Consider the following 19,247-nt stretch of genomic DNA (forward strand, 5'->3'; position numbering starts at 1 on the left):
AACAAGGTAATCCCAGCCTAGGGTTTGTTTAAGTAAAAGAAGGTACAACCCCAAAAATCCACTGCCAGCACCTGCATCTGCAGGGATTTGTAAAAGGGAGCTGCACTCATGATCAGAGGAGATCCCAAAAATCCATATAATTATCTCCAAGGGGTGTCAGAGGATGATTTCGAATTGTTCAGTGGTACCCAGGATGGCCAAAACTAAAATATCACAATTTCCACCCCAACATGAGGAGGAATTTCTCCCCCCAGAGGGGGCAGAGCCCTGGAGGAGCTGCCCAGGGAGGGCTGGACTGTCCCTGTCTGGGGACATCCCAAACCCACCTGCTCCAGGTGACCCTCCCTGGTGCCCTGGAGGATGTCCAGATCCAGATCCTGGAGGATCCTGGAAGATCCTTCCAGCCCAGGTGATTATCTTCACTCTGCTTTCCCCACAATAAACAAGATTACAGTAATCACTGAGGTTTAGCAGCAGCAAACCCAACCCAGCCCTGCTGGAAGTGACAGGAGTAACAAAAATAGAGCTCTAATGAAATTAGCACCGGGCTGAGGTGCAGCACTGACTCATCAATCAATCAATCAATCAATTAACACATCCATTAGCCTGAAAGCCAAGGCGAGCCTGGCCTGAGAGAGTCACTGCACTGGTGACATCAGCAGAGCCATGTCACAGAATCACAGAATTGAACGAAATCACACAGAATTGAATGAAAGCACAGAATGGAATGAAATCACAGAATTGAATGAAGTCACAGAATTGAATGAAATCACACAGAATGTCCCTCCCCAGCTTGGACAGGTTCCCCTTTAAAGCCACCTCCTCATGTCAAACACCTTAGAGGTTGTACATACACAGCATCCAGCTCCAGAAATTCTCCTGGCACTTTCCCATCCCTGCAGGACAGAGATCTCATCACCCTGGGGTGGGATTGCTGGGTTGTATCTCTGTAGCTGATACCTGCCAGCAGAACCCACCCAAAAGTGCAGAAAATCCTCCCAAATCCTCCCCCAGCTCCCATTTCATTAAAGTTCTGATTAACAGAAGTATTATTAAAAAAAAACAAACCAACACTTCAGTAATTTGTATCCACAGCCTGTGGGGTGCTAAGTTTAAAAGGGGATGGAGGGACAGGGAATGGCTGAGGGCAGGGCTGGGTGGGATTTTGGGCAGGAATTCCTGGCTGTGAAGGTGGGAAGGGGATGGGATGGAATTCTCAGAGCAGCTGTGGCTGCCTCTGGATCCCTGGAATGTCCAAAGCAATGTCCAGGTTGGACACTGGGGCTTGGATCAGCCTGGGACAGTGGGAATGTCCTAAGAACCCTCCCAACCCAAACCATCCCACAATTAAATAATTATATATTTAACAAACCCATCTCACATCGAGGGAAGAAAACTGGCAGGAGGAGTCACTAAGGAGATCCAACACTCACTAATTAAACAGAAGCACATTTACACAACCCAAAGCTTTCACACTTTCTCTATAAACCACCACCAGGCTCAGAAAGCTCCAGACCTGCTGGAATGTCCAAAGCAATGTCCAGGTTGGACACTGGGGCTGGGAGCAGCCTGGGACAGTGGGAATGTCCCTGCTCATGTTTGTGGAATGAGATGAGCCCTAAGAACCCTCCCAACCCAAACCATCCCACAATTAAATAATTATACATTTAACAAACCCATCTCACACTGAGAGAAGAAAACTCCTGGCAGGAGGAGCTGCTAAGGAGATCCAACACTCACTAATTAAACAGAAGCTCATTTACACAACCCAAAGCTTTCACACTTTCTCTATAAACCACCACCAAGCTCAGAAAGCTCCAGACCTGCTGATACCTACTGTGTCCTTGGCTGCACAAGAGAACCAACAAATCATTGCTGAACTCCAGGAGTCACCAGTCACATCCACATCCTGCCCTTAGCTGGGCTCCCCCAGGCTCTTCTCGCCATCCTCAGCATCATCCTCAGCCTTCATCACTCTGGGGATGGGACCAGCCAGAGCAGGACTGATCCCACACAACTCCCTGGAAATACCTCCCAGAGACCCCTGAGGATGCTGTAAACAACTCTGGGGCAGTCTCATCAACCAGATCTATTTTCTGATGAGGCAGGACTCGATAGAGAGTTGGGGACACATTCCAGGCGTGCCCCTGTCCTGAGTCACCGTGCGGGGTGTGAGCTCAGGGGACAGGAACGTCCTGCAGACAGGGCATAAAAACACCCTTTTAAAATAACAAACTCGCTCCTCCTCTCACCGACACGGTGTCAGGTCATCCTCAGCACCAAGGATAAAAGCTCAGGACTGAAATAGGAAATTTTTTCCCCCCTGTTTTCCCGCACCAGACTGGGATCTCAGACAGGAGGGCACAGATGGAATGCGCCGTCCTGTTCTAAATTAGAAAACACACATGCCTCCCCTTAAAAAAAAAAATAATAAATTCTCCTTTTAACAGCCCTGAAAACCCCTTTGTGAATAAAAGGCAGTCTCAGCTTACTGCTGCTGCCAGCCTGTCTCCTGAGATGTGAAACCAGAGGAGCCGCAGAGGCTGCGAAAACATTATTAAATAGAGGAGGGAGAGATGGAGAATCCCCTTTCACAAAGTTTAAATTTAAACTGAGATCTCCCAAGTGCCGTATTTAGAGGAGCAGGTCAGCGAGACAAGCAAAGCAGTGTTTTGTCTGCAGGGGAGAAAACCTGGGCTGGGGCCAGGGAAACAAATCACTGACAGACAGACAGACACACAGCCTGGAGGACACACAGCAGGGGCTGCAAATAAACATCATAATAAATGGGTCTTCTCAGCAGAGAATTGCAAAATCACTCGTTCAGGTAACCTAAAAATGGATCTTCTCAGCAGAGAATTGCAGAATTATTTATTCAGATAACCTAATAAATGGATCTTCTCAGCACAGAATTGCAGAATCACTTATTCAGGTAACTAATAAATGGATCCTCTCAGCACAGAATTGCAGAATCTTTTATTCAGGTAACTAATAAATGGATCTTCTCAGCAGAGAATTGCAGAATCATTTATTCAGATAACCTAATAAATGGATCTTCTCAGCACAGAATTGCAGAATCACTTGTTCAGGTAACTAATAAATGGATCTTCTCAGCAGAGAATTGCAAAATCACTCGCTGGGATTTGGCTAAATTCTCTTTTTCCCAGTAAGTTCTGAACTGTCCTCCCCATCCCCTGTGTGAGCACCAGCCTCTGCCCCAGAGCACCAACATTCCCCAAAAGAATGTTCCAAGACCTCTCTGCAATTAGAATCCTTGTGATAAAGTCATTCCAAAAAAACTGCAGTGACTCTGTTGTCTTCTGACCACAGTCTGGCTCCTCAAGCTAAAAATGGCTGGGTTTTTTTTTTTTTTTTTGGGAAGGGGGAATAAATACACCTCCCAAGTGGCAGCAAGAGGAAATCTCCACTTCACCAAAATCAGTTTGGTGAGAAGTGTAGGGAAGACTGTGAGACTGTGGTGTCCAGGTGTACAATCTTCATCCCAAAGTTTTTTTTTCCTGGTCTCCCTCTGCCTGCAAATATTCCCCATGAGCTGCATTCATCCTGCACATCCCCCTGAGCACAAGATTTAGGATTTCTAAACCACAATGCCCAGCCCTGCCCAGCTCCAGCCAGGCTCAGAGCAGCTCCATCAGCTCAGGAAACACAGCCCAGCTCCAAACCCCACAGATTAAACCTTTTCTCCGAGGCAGCTGAATCCTGAGAGCTCAAATGCACCAATTTAAACACGCTCTTTAGAGGAACCAAAGTGTATAGCCTAATTCAGATTTTTTTTTTCCCAAAATTAAGATCAGGAACGTTATCAGACCTCAGCAGTGCAGATTTCTGGAGGTGCCGCATCAGCCAAGGCTGATATTGCACATTCTGTGATAGCACAGAGCAGCTGTTTTCCTAAGCTCAGCCTGCTCAACCAACTTCCTGCTCTGAAAGAATTAATTTTCCCAGTTATTCCCCAAATCCAGGTGAGTTTTGAGCATCCTTGACACAGCTGTACAATTGTAAGAAATTGTATGACTTCAGAGCATGGAGTGACAGGACAAGGGGCAAAGAGAGGAGTTTTAGGTTGGTTTGGAGCAAATTCTTCCCACCTTCACAGGGAGGAATTTCTGCCCAAATTCCCACCCAGCCCTGCCCTCAGCCATTCCCTGTCCCTCCATCCCCTTTTAAACTTAATCCCCCATAATGGATACAAATTACTGAAGTGTTGGGTTTTTTTGGGTTTTTTTTTTGATTGTTTGTTTTGGTTTTGGTGGTTTGTTTTTGTTGTTGTTGTTGTTGTTTTGGTTTTTGTTTTTTTGTTTGTTTTTTTTTTGTTTGTTTGGGGGGTTTTTTTTGGTTTTTTTTGTTTTGGTTTGGTTTTTTTGTTTTGTTTTTTTGGGGTTTTTTTTTGTTTTTGTTTTTGTTTTGTTTTGTTTTGTTTTATTTTTGTTTTTAGAATAATGCTTCTGTTAATCAGAACTTTGATGGAATGGGAGCTGGGAGTGGCTGGGGGAGGATTTTCTGCACATTTGGGAATTTCCTCCCAACATTCCATCCAAACCAGCCTCTTTCAGAGCCAGGGAGAGGCTCCCACATCCACTTTGAGTCCTGCTCTTTCCTCAGAGGGCAGAGTACATTTGTCACCAAAGCCCAGGGCAGACAGACACACCCTGCCCTTTCAATGGCACAAACGCTTCTCAAGTGCTTTGATTTGTTTTGAAACTGCCCAGACAGAATAGAAGGCTAAGTTAGATTAGAAAATTGTTTTTATTTTTAAAATGTTCACCAGGTGCAGCTTCCCCTGCAGTGTAAACTCATCTCTCCTGCAGAATTTGGCTCACCTGTGTGAAAAAATACTACAAATAGTGGGTTAAACATCACTGGGGCGAGCAGAAATGGCATTTTATATTTTACAGGCATTTCTTACTCCCCAGGAAATGTCTGTCTCCATGTACAAACGCTTTGGGGAGTGTCAGACTGCAGGAGTGAGATGTGGGGTTTAGTTTGAGCAAGGGAAAAGCAGACCCAGCCTGAACAGAGGGTCCTTGTTCCACCTCATCCACCAAAAATCCCGCAGAATAAAACCAGCCATTGAATGGCACAGAGTGGGCAAGGCTCAGTCCAAACTGTGATCAAAAAAACCAGCAGTTCCCTGGAGTTTGGAATCCTGCTGAAAACACTCCTGTCAATAACTCACCTTTAAATGTCACCACTGCAGGTGACAAGTGTCCTAAAAAAACAGATTAAAGCAAGCACCTCAATCTCCTCACAAACAGTCCTGATTTTACCCTGTTCTGAAGGTGTTTTCCTCCCAAATCAGCACATTGATCGAGATCAATATTTATTAAGTATCAAGAAATAATTCAAATTGACTTCTAGCTGTGTTAGGTGTCAAAAAATCCTCTCAAAATCAACAGGTCCCTGTTGGATTCTTTCTCTTTTCCAGGCTGTGCCAGGGGAAAATCCACCAGCCACAAGAGCTCAGAGGTTACACTGGAAGCCCTGCAGGAGGCAAAGGCTGCTCAAAGAATTAAAAACAGTCCCAGTTTTTGTTCTGGAACAACTTTCTCACGGCCAACACGCAACTCCAGAGCAGTTTATTGATAAAACAGCTTTAGATTGCACAGCCTTGAGGCACAGCCTGACTTGGACACCAATAAAGGTGATCAGAGCTGTTGGGGCACAAAACAGCTGAATTTCCAAACTCTGCTAAGGACAAATTGTGGTAAATGGGGCCAGACTCACCAAAAAACATCATCACAGCTCCTGGAGAAAGGGGAGCCCAGCTCCTGCTGCACCCCAGAGGTGCCCAGGGGAAATATTTCCCCTTTAAACAGGGAGAAGCAGGAGCAGAGTCAGAGTCCAGCTGGCAGTGGGAGCAGCACAGCTCCTGCCCTCTCCCAGCACTTCAGGCACAGCATTAGCTGGAATTTCTGAGCTCTCAGGCAAAGCCCCATTGATTTGTGCCATTTATTCCATTTATTAAAGCATCAGGGAAATGTCAGGGGTGGTGAAAACCTGATGTGATTGTTGTATCTGGGGAAAAGGGAGCAACAAATGCCAGCCCTGGTCAGTCACCAGGAAGTGATAAAAGCAGGAATCAGCCTCAGATGTTCCAGCGTGTGCTTGTTAATATTAATATTAATATTTAAATATTGGCAAAGTACTGCAGAAGTTGCTGCCACACAAAAGGTCCTGTGAACTCCAGATAGGCACAGAGTTTATCTGTGTAATAATGTCTGCAAATCAGCTCAGGGTATTGAGCTCCCAGGCCCTCCACTCTTTTAAATATTTTTAATTGCTGCATTCCAAAGCGATAAAGCATTAACGCTCCTTTCTACGGAGCCTGAAAATTACAATGCACCTGTAAACAGGCTGCTCCACTAATTACCCCTCTTGTGTTTCCCCAAACATCACACAAAAAAACAACCTCTAATTCCAATTAACTAAATGCAAAATGAATCACAAAGAGATTTATTTATTTTTTTTTTATCCCCAAGAATAAACACATTAGCACGAGCATGAATAAAGTTTTCCTGGAACTAAACATGCTCCAAGGAACAGCTCCAGCCTGGCCAGGAGTGACATTGGAATATTACAGTGACATTGGAATATTATAGTGACACTGGAATATTCCAGTGACATTGGAATATTATAGTGACATTGGAATATTACAGTGACATTGGAATATTATAGTGACACTGGAATATTACAGTGACATTGGAATATTATAGTGACATTGGAATATTATAGTGACATTGGAATATTACAGTGACATTGGAATATTATAGTGACACTGGAATATTATAGTGACATTGGAATATTACAGTGACATTGGAATATTATAGTGACATTGGAATATTAAAGTGACACTGGAATATTATAGTGACATTGGAATATTACAGTGACATTGGAATATTATAGTGACACTGGAATATTACAGTGACATTGGAATATTATAGTGACACTGGAATATTAAAGTGACACTGGAATATTATAGTGACACTGGAATATTACAGTGACATTGGAATATTATAGTGACACTGGAATATTATAGTGACATTGGAATATTACAGTGACATTGGAATATTATAGTGACACTGGAATATTACAGTGACATTGGAATATTAAAGTGACACTGGAATATTATAGTGACATTGGAATATTACAGTGACATTGGAATATTATAGTGACACTGGAATATTACAGTGACATTGGAATATTATAGTGACACTGGAATATTATAGTGACACTGGAATATTATAGTGACATTGGAATATTATAGTGACACTGGAATATTACAGTGACATTGGAATATTATAGTGACATTGGAATATTACAGTGACATTGGAATATTATAGTGACACTGGAATATTATAGTGACATTGGAATATTACAGTGACATTGGAATATTATAGTGACACTGGAATATTATAGTGACATTGGAATATTACAGTGACATTGGAATATTACAGTGACATTGGAATATTATAGTGACACTGGAATATTACAGTGACATTGGAATATTAAAGTGACACTGGAATATTATAGTGACATTGGAATATTACAGTGACATTGGAATATTATAGTGACACTGGAATATTACAGTGACATTGGAATATTATAGTGACATTGGAATATTACAGTGACATTGGAATATTGCAGTGACACTGGAATATTACAGTGACATTGGAATATTACAGTGCTGTGAGTGCCTGAGGATGTCACAGCAAAGTCACCTCAGGATGCCCCAGGGAGGAGGGAAAGGACAAAAACTGCTCCAGCCAACAGCAGCAGCACTGGGAAAACTCTGCTGGTGGCTCAAGGCACTGGGATCAGCCTGGCTGACAAATTCCTCTGTGTCTTTGTTCGTGTACAAACCCCCCTGTGCCCCCAGCAGCAGCAGGTTCTTCTCCTGTAAATGATTCTGGAATCTTTAGAGGGCTCAAATTAGGTTATCAAACAGCTATTTTTTCCACTTCATTTATGTTCAGTTACTCGTGTGCATTCACAGCACACACTGGGGTTGCAAATCACTGCAAGTCAGCACAATAAATGTTAGCATTTATTCACAAATCACTGAATCCCAGAGGAGGAGGGGATGGTACCTGCTCTCCCTGCTGCTGACAGGACAGAAAGAGATGTTTAAAGGTGTTGTTGGGTCACCCCACAAAGCTCCACTCCTCTCCCAGAGGAAAATTCATCCAGTTAACAGAGCAGCATCCACTGGGACAGGAGTGTTGACACAACCTTGGACAAGCCCAGCTGTCCCTCACTCCAGAGCTTGTTCAGATCCTGGTTTAATAATCACAGCTCATCTCACCATCCCAGGGCAGGTGCTCAGGTGTCCCTTTGTTCCTTGCACAATGCTTTCCGTTAATTATACGGCAGCTTTGGTTTCTGTTCATTAAACAAAACCCAGCAGCACTTTTCCCAGAGGAGAAAGGATTGGTAGGAGTTCTCACAAATGGCTTTGGATCTGCAGTGCAGGTGATTCCCACCTCCCTGCAGGTGCCCCAGGTAGTGCTGGTGGTTCCTGAGCTGTGAGGATTCCACACTTTGGGATGCACAAGGAGGAATCCCACGTTTCCCTGCAATTCCAGGTGCCCCTTCCCTAAATTCCAAACCTCATCACAAGGGACAGGAAGGTTAAAGCCTCACCTGAGGAGAGAACACACCTGAGGTTGAGCAGAGCCCCTTCCCAGCTGTTTCCCCTGAGTTACAGCAATTTTCAGGTGCCTTTTCCCCTGCAGAGGCCACAATAAGAACCCACTGAAAGTCCATTTACAAAGGTCTGACCCACAGACAACTCTGCAGAACAACAAACCAACCCCTGAGTATCTCACTGGTACAGACACAGCCCCTAACTCTGCAGAGGTGTGGAATTGGTGACATAACTCTGCTGGAAGAACACATTTCCTCATCACAATCCACGTCCCAGACACACATTTATAGTGCCAGGGTGTATTCTGGAATCTCACAGCACAGGCAGTGGGATTGAGCACATTAATGAAGATATTTCCTGTAAATGCTGGTGAATGAGGCTCCTCCCCTGACCTTTGTGCCCCACGGAATCTCACATCCAACTCTCCAGCCTGCCCTCCTGCCCATGACAGGCATTTGTCTCACTGTGCAGAGCTGCTCAGATGATTTTCCAAGCCCCATCAGCCAGGCTGGAGTTGGCCAAACCAGGTAATTCCACTTGCAGGATAATAACTGACGTGGTTTTTACTTTTTGCTGCTTTTTGTGGCTTCCCTCCATCACAAATCAGTAGTAAAGCCAAAACAGATCAGAAGGAATTACTGCCTTATTAACTTCCAAAAGCAGGCTGGATTAGGTTCCTCTCCACCCCCCAGGAAACAGCACTGGGTGGGGAGAGGAGAAGAGAGAGGGATGAAGTTTCTCTGACAGAAAAACTCCTTTCAGGCAGGATTTCTAAAGCTGCCGCTGGCAGGGCTCCCTCCCACTTCCCTCCTCTCCCAGCAGGAGAATAGACCCAGCTTTATCCCCCCTGCAAACAGCCACCCCTGGAGAGGGATTGTCCCCCATAGAGGAGATTAGAAGGTGCTATTTGATGAGATGCTGGAGTGATCACATAACCCAACTATGTAATAAACAGGAAAAATAAATTTACTACGGGCAAAAATCCCTGTTTTTACAGGATCTTGCTGAAAGCATTTCCCCTTCACTTATTTTAGAGAAACTTCACTCTCAAAGGTGCTAAGACTCCTCAAACCTCTTTTGAAGAGATTTGCTGCAAGTGAAAAATCTCCACGTCTATTCAAAACCAAACAGCAGCCTCTGTTTGAATTTAATTACCGGGCTAATTGAGAATAACAAACAGCTCTAAAGGAGTAATGAACAGAGAGAGCAGCTCCAGCCCACACAGGACAAACCCTCATAACAGGCTCATGAATCACTTTGTGCTGAGTCCTCGGGGATGATGGAGCTGCCACCTGCCAGGGAGTTCCCTCCTCTCCTCTCCTCTCCTCTTCCAGCTCCTCCCCAGAGCTGTCACCGCCAGGTAACACAGGGCAGAGGTAAAGGATCAGGAGGATGTTGGAGATATCTCAAAGCAGAGCTGATAAAAGAGGCAGAGCAGTGTCACTGTCACACAGCCACCTCCCTGTCCCGCCAGGGACAGAGGGACAGGGACAGGCACAATTAAAGGTGATTTAAAGCCAAGAGCAGCTTCCAAACGCGGCTTTTCCCCCAGCAAAAGCCATCTGAAGGGATGAACGAAGTATAAAAATAAAGATAAAGAGGTAAATGCGCAGGAGGATGTTGGAGACAGGCAGTATCTCTGATAAAAGAGGCAGAGCAGTGTCACTGTCACACTGTCACCTCCCTGTCCCGCTATTGCACACGGAGCCGGGGGCACAGGGACAGGGACAGGAACAATTAAAGGTGATTTAGAGCCAAAAGCAGCTTCCAAACATGGCTTTTCCCCCAGCAAACACCATCCGAAGGGGTGAATGAAGTATAAAAATAAAGACAAATATGTAAAGGTGCAGGAGGATGTTGGAGATGGGCAATATCTCTGATAAAAGAGGCAGAGCAGTGTCACTGTCACCTCCCTGTCCCGCCAGGGGCAGAGGGACAGGGACAGGCTCAGGATGGAGAACCGGGGAAGAACTCACTGGACAGGCACAATTAAAGGTGATTTAAAGCCAAGAGCAGCTTCCAAACACGGCTTTTCCCCCAGCAAAAGTCATCTGAAGGGGTGAATGAAGTATAAAAATAAAGACAAATATGTAAAGGTGCAGAAGGATGTTGGAGATGGGCAATATCTCAAAGCAGAGCTGATAAAAGAGGAACACAGGGACAGGCTTGGGATGGAGTCCTGGGGAAGAACTCACTGGACAGGCACAATTAAAGGTGATTTAAAGCCAAGAACAGTTTCCAAACGCAGCTTTTCCCCCAGCAAACACCATCCAAAGGGATGAATGAAGTATAAAAATAAAGACAAAGAGGGCAGAGGGACAGGGACAGGCTCAGGATGGAGAACCGGGGAAGAACTCACTGGACAGGCACAATTAAAGGTGATTTAGAGCCAAGAGCAGTTTCCAAACACAGCTTTTCTCCAATTACTCGTCCCCTCTCAACAAAAGCCATCAGCAGGGATGAATGAAGTATAAAAATAAAGACAAAGAAAGCCAGCTCAAATTTTGGAAGGCGGACAAGGCGGCACAGACAACTGCACCATGACAAAAGCGCATTTCTAGAGGTCCTGCCTCCCCCGGAATTCAATCCTCTCCTCCAGGAGCGCTCAGGTTGTGCCACATTGACAATTCCCAGCGCAGACCCCGCTCTGCCCCTGCCCCGCACAGGGACGGGCGGGACCGGCTCCTGGGGGGGATTTTGGGGGGGAAAAAGGCATTTAATTGGTGCTGGAGGCGGGGAAAGGCAGATGGGCACCGGTGACCGGCTGGGAGCTCGGAGGGGCCGGGGGCTACTCCAGCCCAGCCCAGCCCAGCCCCGAACAGACTGCCAGGGATGGATCCCGGGCTGCCCTCGCTCTCTGATCCCGGAGAAGCCCCTGTTCTCCCCGGGGGAGACGGGATGCTCCGTGCTCTGCCCCATCCCGGGAACAGGGATACCCCCGTGCTCTGCCCCTCCAAACACCGGGATCTCTCCGTGCTCCGTCCCTCCAGGAACCGGGACCCCGGTACTCTGCTCCATCCCGGGAACAGGGATCCCCCTGTGCTCTGCCCCTCCAGGAGCCGGGATCCCCGTTCTCCGTCCCTCCAAACGCCGGGATTCCCGTGCTTGCCCCCCACGAACCGGGATCTCTCCGTGCTCTGCCTCATCCCAGGAACCGGGATGCCCCCGTGCTCTGCCCTCCAGGAGCCGAGACCCCCGTGCTCTGTCCCTCCGGAACCGGGATACCCCTGTTCTCTGCCCATCCAGGAGCCGGGACCCCCGTGCTCCGTCCCTTCACGAACCGGGATCCCCCCGTGCTCCGTCCTTACAAACGCCGGAATCCTCCGAGCTCCGTCCCTCCGGGAGCCGAAATCCTCCGTGCTCTGCCCTTCCAAACGCCGGGAGTCCCCTGCTCTGCCCTCCACAAACAGGGACCCCGTGCTCTGCCCATCCGGGAGCCGGGATCCCTGTTCTCCGTCCCTCCGGGAGCCGGGATCTCCCCGTTCTCCGTCCTTCCAAACGCCGGGACTCCCGTGCTCTGCCCCTCCACAAACAGGGACTCCCGTTCTCTGTCCATCCGACAGCCGGGATCCCCGTTCTCCGTCCCACCCCACGAACCGGGATCCCCATCCTCTGCCCCTCCGGGAGCCGGGATCCTCCGTGCTCTGCCCCACTCCAGGAACCAGGAATCCCCCGTGCTCTGTCCCTCTAGAACCGGGATCCTCCCGTGCTCTGCCCCTCCAAACGCCGGGATCCCCGTTCCCCGTCCACCCAGGAGCCGGAATCCTCCGTGCTCTGCCCTTCCAAACGCCGGGAGTCCCCTGCTCTGCCCTCCACAAACAGGGACCCCCGTTCTCTGCCCTTCCAGGAGCCGGGATCCCTGTTCTCCGCCCCTCCAAACGCCGGGATCTCTCCGTGCTTTGCCCCACTCCAGGAACCGGGATCTCTCCGTGCTCCGTCCCTCCGGGAGCCGGGATCCCCCCATGCTCTGCCCATCCGGGAGCCGGGACTCCCAGAACCGGGATCCCTCCGTGCTCCGTCCCTCCAAACGCCGGGATCCCCCCGTGCTCCGTCCCTCCACAAACCGGGATCCCCCCATGCCCTGCCCCACTCCACGAACCGGGATCCCCCCGTGCTCTGGCCGGGATCCCCGTGTTCTACCCCACTCCAGGAAGCCTCTGGGGGTCTCGCCCCGGTACCCACCGCGCTCCCCGCGATGACGGCCTCATGTTTCTTCAGGCGGGACTTGAGGCTCTTCATGGCGCGGCCGCGGGCGGGGGGCGCGCACCGGCCCCGCCGCGCTCCCGCCGCCGCCGCCACGGCCGGGAACGCGCCCGGCCCTGCCCCGCCCCGCCCGCCCCCGCGTTAGCCAATCACCGCCCACCCTCGCGAGCGATGCGGCCAATCAGCGAGCGGGGCGGGGCGGGGGGAGGGACTTCCTCGCGGAGCCGCCCGGCCGGTAGGGGGCGCGCTGCGGGCGGGGCAGGCGCTCTGGCAGCGGGCGGCCCCTCAGGGCACCATAGAGAGGGCGGCGCTGGGGGAACGGGACAAAAACCGGGACAAAAACCGGGATTAGTGTACCTGGTGCCGGGAAACCCTCTCTCCGCCTCCGTCTCTCCAAGTACAGAGCTCCAGGTGGCTGAGAAGGCAGATCAGAGCCCTCTCCCGTTCACCTGCGGCGGGCGGTAGGAACCAAAGGCCGCTGTGCAAACAATCCTGCAATAAACAATCTGTGCACAAAGGAGGGAAGGAGGAGGCCCCAGCTGGGCATGGACAACGTTTTAAACACAATTAACTCCAGCCTCGGCGAGAGCGAGTCCGAGTTTGAGTTCAGTTCTGCTCATCCCAAGTTTTATTTACCGTCCCCTTCTCCCCCCATTTCCCTCACACCACGCTGATGACAGAAGGCTTTAAAGCTTATTTAAGACTTATTTAATTACAGCCCCCAGCTTGGGTTTAAGACCTTGCTTATGAGAGCTGTTTGATCAATGGATCTCTAATATAAAGCCAGGCTGGAGGTAAATGTCACTGCTTTTTAATCAATCTGCCCAAAGCCTGTTCAAACACTGGGGTTACTCTATAGGTGGCCTGGTTAGAAGGAAAGAAAAGTTAAATATGAACTGGTTTTGTGCACAAAAACAAGTGGATGGGGAGTCCAAACCTTCCCCTGGGCACTGTGACCCCTCACCCAGCAGGGATCAGTCCCAAATTTGGGCTCTCTGGAGAAACACTGGTCATACCTAAATGTTGTTTAAAGTTTGTGATGTTTTCTTCCCTGAAAAGCCATTTTTTTCAGGCAGCATCTCTCCTTTAGTTCCCCCATGGAAACCTCCACATGTCCAAGGCACCTACAGAACTCCAGCACATCCTGGAGCAGAAGCCACAGCTCCTCACCAAAAGTTTACCAAAAAGTTTCAGCTTTACAAAAGTGTTGTCACATTCTCAGCACCGAGCTAACACCAGTAGCATCCCCCTTTTTCCCACTAAATCTGTGCTGGTTTAAAGGAAGCTCCTTCTGAGTCATTCCAGCACGAGGGGAAAGCAGAATCTTAAAAATAACTCCTTTTTCTGGAGTCAGTGCTGAGAAGCCGCACGGAGCAGTTCCAAGTGCTGGGACAATTCCAGTGCTTGTCCCCTGATAAATCACACACATCCACAGGTTTGCCCCAGCAGGTCAGACACGGAAAACTTCTTTATTTTTCTGACTCCAATAAGTTATACACACTTTTTACATAAGGCCAGGATTGGCCCAAGGAGGTCACAACCTCCTGACCTCACTGGTCACTCTGACCATCAGTCGAGTTCTCCTCTCAGAGAACAACTATGCAAAAACATAGATAATTTCTAAAAATATATATACTTTATGTAAAGCAGTGTGAGAATCAGGCTGCAAAGATTCAAACACTTGAAAGCAAGAAAATGCAGGGCAGCATCAGCCCGTGCTGCACTGAGAGGATGGCACCAAGCCCTGTGATCCAGATTTATCCCTCTGGAGCCCATCCTGGGGAAAGCACACTGAGGTTTTCACTTTGTGCAGGGTTAGAGTCGTCAGCCAGAGCAGCTGGAGCTGAGCCTTCCCATTTTTCCCCCTGCTGTCCAAGCAGGAAGTTCCCTATCTGAACACCATCTCCCAGCCCGATGTGTCAGCACCAGAACAAGACGTTTCATGTTGAATTACTGGAGCCTGACTTGTCAGTGTGAGTGACAGCCCCGGGAGCTCAGCTAACCAGCCTCACCTCACTGTGCCAGGGCAGTCTGGGCAGATTCCACATCTGGCCCTTCCCTGACCGCACTGCCAGGACTATTCCCTCATTCTGGACACTGGATTTTTCTCCAGACTTCTCACTTTGCTCTTTAAATTAGTTCAGGCTGCTGCTGTTAAGATTCTTGGCACGTAGTTCCCACTACATCACCCCTCTCTGCACATCCCATCCCCTCTAGATGATCAGCTGGATGATATACCATGGAATCATCAAATTCTGGAGTGCTTTGGGTTGGAAAAGGACCTTAAAGGCCATCCAGTTCCAGCCCCTGCCCTGTGCAGGGACAGCCTCCACAGACCAGCTTGCTCCAAGCCTCTTTTTTATTTCTGGTCCCTGATTTTGTCTCGCTCTCGCCATCACTCCATTCCTGGTTCTTGGCTCCCGTCCCTCATTGTCTGGCCAGACATTCTCCCTGCTCTCTTGGAAGTGAGACGAGCCAGGACAAGCCAAGCCCTGCTGTGGTTTGTGTTCCCAGTGCGTGGGCACCCAGAGCAGGGCACAACCTGAGGAGGCTGCTGAGATAAGGTCACTCTGTGCTTCCCAAACAGAACCCTGGAGCTGCTGCTGGGGATTTATTCCCTGCTCTCTCCAGCCCTGTGATTTCTCTCCCTGTGATTTTACCCTTCAAAGCTGAGGTTTCCTCGGAGCAGGGGCTGACAGTGCACATCCCTGTGCCCTGACTCAGGGCCTGGTGGATGCTGTGGCTCAGCATTTCCCTGAGCAGCCGTGGGGAGCTCAGCTGCCTGCTCTGACACACACTTAGTGCCGTCCCAGTGACCAGGGCTGAGCTCCCAAACCATCACCCCGTGTCTGCTCAAACGGCTCATTTTTGTGACAACCTTCTCTTGCAGCACCACAGCAAAAGAGAGATTTAAGCCCGACAATGTTTGCCTGATAAGTGCCGAGTTAATGGCACACGAAATGTGCTGGCTGGTCCTCCGCAGGCCTGGGATCTAATTAATCTCTGGCAAGTCCCCCTGAAATAGAAGCAGTGTTGGCCTGCACATGCAGCAGTCGAGAGCAGCTAATTGGAGCCAAACTGTACAGCCAGGCAGGAGGAGGGAATTGCTGCAGCACGGTGGGATTTCCAGAGTCACAGAGCCAGAGCCTGAGTTTCTGCTGCTTTGGAAGAGCATTTGTGCCATTCTCTTACCCCAGTCAGAGCTCAGAGAGGTTTTGAATCAGTGACAAAAAGCACAGAGCCAGGCGGTCACAGAATGAGGTGGTACTGACTGTCTGAGGGGGTGAGCCCCATATCCATGGGGATGTGACCCCAGGACCTCCACCTGTGCTCAGTGACACCTTCCTGCAGCCACAAAGTCCCCTCTGCACGAGCCACACCAACATCTGTCCCCAAAAAGGGGCTCAGCAAGCTCTGGTTCTCAGCAGTTCCATACAACAGATAAGCAGATGAGTGTGAATATATTCCACCACTTCTCCAGGGGGTTCATTTATCAATCCATTTGTAACAGGACATAAAAATCAAACCCCCAGCACGACTGAAAGGGAAACACGCTCTTGGCTTTCTATTCCCACCTGGGTCATTAAATTACCCAGCCACCTCCTGCCTCACTTGCTGCCTTAATCATCCGGAGAAATTAATCCCCGTGCCAGGCACACACACGGAGGAGGATATAATTTTATCTCCCTTTGCTCCTGAGCCCGGGAAAGGTCCTGATCTCCACTGCAAGGACAGAGCAGGGCTTTGCTGCCGTGGGGTGTTTGTCACCCTGCTGGGTGCAGTGTCCCCAGCTGGACACACAGGTCTGTCCAGTGTCCCTCAGGTCCCAGGGTCACAGCAGAGTGACCAGGATGGACAGGAGCACACACACAGTCACTGCTGGTTCTGGAGCCTGGTGGAGCCTCCCACCCTCCCCAGGGCAGGTCCTGCCCATGCCCAGGAGCTCCAGCCAGGTGTGCACAGACCTGCACTGCTGGATGGGGAGGGGACTCAGCCTCAGGGATGTGCAGACAAGCAGTGGGAAGGTTTGACAACACACAGCCAAAGCAAACCAGTGTCCAACCTCTTGGGAATCAAGGAATTATTTAATTGTTAAAGCTGGAAAAGATCTCTGAGTTCATCAAGTCCAGCTGTCAACCATAAAACATCACCCTAAACCTCGTCCTTGAATGTCACATCCACTTGGTTTTTTTTGAACACTTCCAGGGATGATGACTTCACCACTTCCCTGGGCAGCCTCTCCAAAAGCTTGATAACCCTTTCAGTGAAGAAATTTTTCTTAATATCCAACCCAAACCTCTGCTGGCACAACCTGAGGAAGTTTGCTCTTATCCTGTGAGTTGTCCCAACACCACATCCCTTCAACCTCCTTTCTTCTCACCCCTCTCACCCCCATCTCATCCCAGAAATGTTCCCAGAAAGGGAGGAGGGAAGGAAACATGTTTAGACGGCACCTCCTGCTCTCAGCAGTGTTTGCACACTGAGCTCTGAGCCCGCCTGGCCCCAGGCCGAGCTCAGGAAAAACAAAACCTGTGCCAACCTCCTCTGGGGAGCCGAGAGGTGCCAACTTGGCTTCTGTCCCTCCTTCCTGGCGGCTACTCCAGAGCGATGCCCAACAGGCACAGGGAGCGCTCAGAGCCAGCCCCAGACCGTGCCTGGCAGCAGCTCCTGAGCTCTGCAGCCAACAGGGCAGAGCTGGCCATGGGAACAGGTGGGAAAAGGCTCTCCAGAGCTCTATGTCAGGTCAGAAGTGGGTGTAGAAACCAGGGCTGCTGCCTGCTGCCAGCAGAGCCGACAGAACAGGCTGTCCTGTGGATTCACGGCGGATTAAAACACATCCCCAAAAGAAGAAAACGCCCCAAAGGGAGGGAATCTGTTTTGGCAGCAAAAGAGGGTAAAGTTCAAGGTTGTGGATGAAGGCTGGAAGCAGCTCCTCGCTCACAGGTGGAGTGGTGGATTTAATTTTCTTACTGTCTGCAGTAAATTCCTGTTTTGGATGCCAGGAGAAGGTTTTGGAATGTCACTGGGGGAGGTGTGCAGTGAAGGCATCTTTTCTTGGGGCTCCAAGCCTTGCTGAGCACCTCAGCTGCTGAGAGAAAACAAATTCCCTCTCAGAGGAGTGGAATCGTTGTGCTGAGGCACAACACAAGAGACAGGCAGCAAACCCTGAGTGTTCACTGTGGTCTCAGTCAGTATCTGTGTGATAAATGGTGTTAATTAACAGCGCATTGCAGCAAGTGTAAGGGAGCTCAGCTCCCAAGTGAACCAAAGGGAGAATCTCCCACACAGACTGAACCCTGTCACACATGCTGGGGTCATACCCAAAGGTGGGAGGTAGAATTAGAAACAAAAGTGGGTGCAAGGGACACCAAAAACTTCTCACATTCCCATCAGGACATTGTTCCAACAGGTTCTGGTTCCTCTCACCTCAAACAGAAATGGGGTTTGCTGCTGCCTTGATTTATCAGCAGAACAGGCAGGCTTTTAATGGGATTATGCAACTCCTGCCACACAAGAGCAGAGGCAAAAGGGACCAGGGCTGCAGCAGGGGACAGAGCAATGGCAGCAGAAACTCTGATCTCCCCTGGGCTGGTTTGATCCTGGAGATAAAGCCTTACCGTGGGCAATGGTAAATGGGAGGACAGACAAGCAGCAGGGATAAGGAGAAGTGATAAGGAGCCAAAGGAATGTAAAGATCAAAAGGAACTTAACCAGAGCTGGATGCCTTCCTGCACAGAGCAGGGAGTGACCATGCTGCAGTTTAACTGTTTCACTTGCAGCACAAGAGAGAGAAAAAAACAGGACTCTGTGTCAACAGAGTGTGCAAATCCATCAGAGCCCTGGCAGAGCTGCAGACATGTCTTCAGGGAGACAATGCTCTATCTGTGGGGAGCCGGCCCAGCTCAGGGAAAAACATCTCCAATAGCTGCTGTCATCAGCACATCTTCGTCCCTCCTCAGGGATGGGCTGGAAACCAGAGCTCCCAGGCAACCACAGCGCTCTTTCCAAAGCTTTGGAGTCAGTAGCAAAGCTCTTCCTGAGCTTCTTATCCTTGTGTGTGTGTGTGTGATGTCTGGGCTTGGACCATCAACAGCTCGGAGCCTTGTTTGAGCCCAAATGGATCAACAGTGAAACTGGAGCTCTGTGACCTTCAGGAGCTCCCTCACCCTCTGTCTCTTCTTGGGAACTCCTGTCAGCACCGGAGACATCCTGGATTCATTTTTAGGTTGATGAGGAGCAAAGCAAGCAAGGTCCCAGGTTAGCAACCCTCCAGGCACGCAGGATTTGTGGTGTAATTATAGCAACCCCAGCGTCTCCTGCAGTAATCCTAAAACCAGAGAAACCCCACATAGCCTCGAAAATTAGCTCCATTATCTCG

General features: G+C 49.4%; 1 protein-coding gene across 3 annotated transcripts in view; it reads right to left on the reverse strand.

The window, feature by feature from the left end:
• Positions 1-12,945, reverse strand: part of UACA (uveal autoantigen with coiled-coil domains and ankyrin repeats) — a 35,237-nt gene extending 22,292 nt beyond the window's left edge. For 2 of the 3 annotated variants that reach the window (XM_083871144.1, XM_083871142.1), the window contains exon 1: positions 12,848-12,945. In XM_083871144.1, the coding sequence (XP_083727270.1) occupies positions 12,848-12,904 (57 nt within the window). In that variant the 5' untranslated portion in view covers positions 12,905-12,945. Of the gene's footprint in view, positions 1-1,837; positions 2,049-12,847 lie in introns of those variants that run through there. The other variant, XM_083871143.1, reaches the window with a different exon arrangement.
• Positions 12,946-19,247: the final 6,302 nt, after the last annotated feature.

This window comes from Zosterops lateralis (genome assembly GCF_965231275.1).
Source record: "Zosterops lateralis genome assembly, chromosome: 13".
Lineage (NCBI taxonomy): Eukaryota > Metazoa > Chordata > Aves > Passeriformes > Zosteropidae > Zosterops > Zosterops lateralis.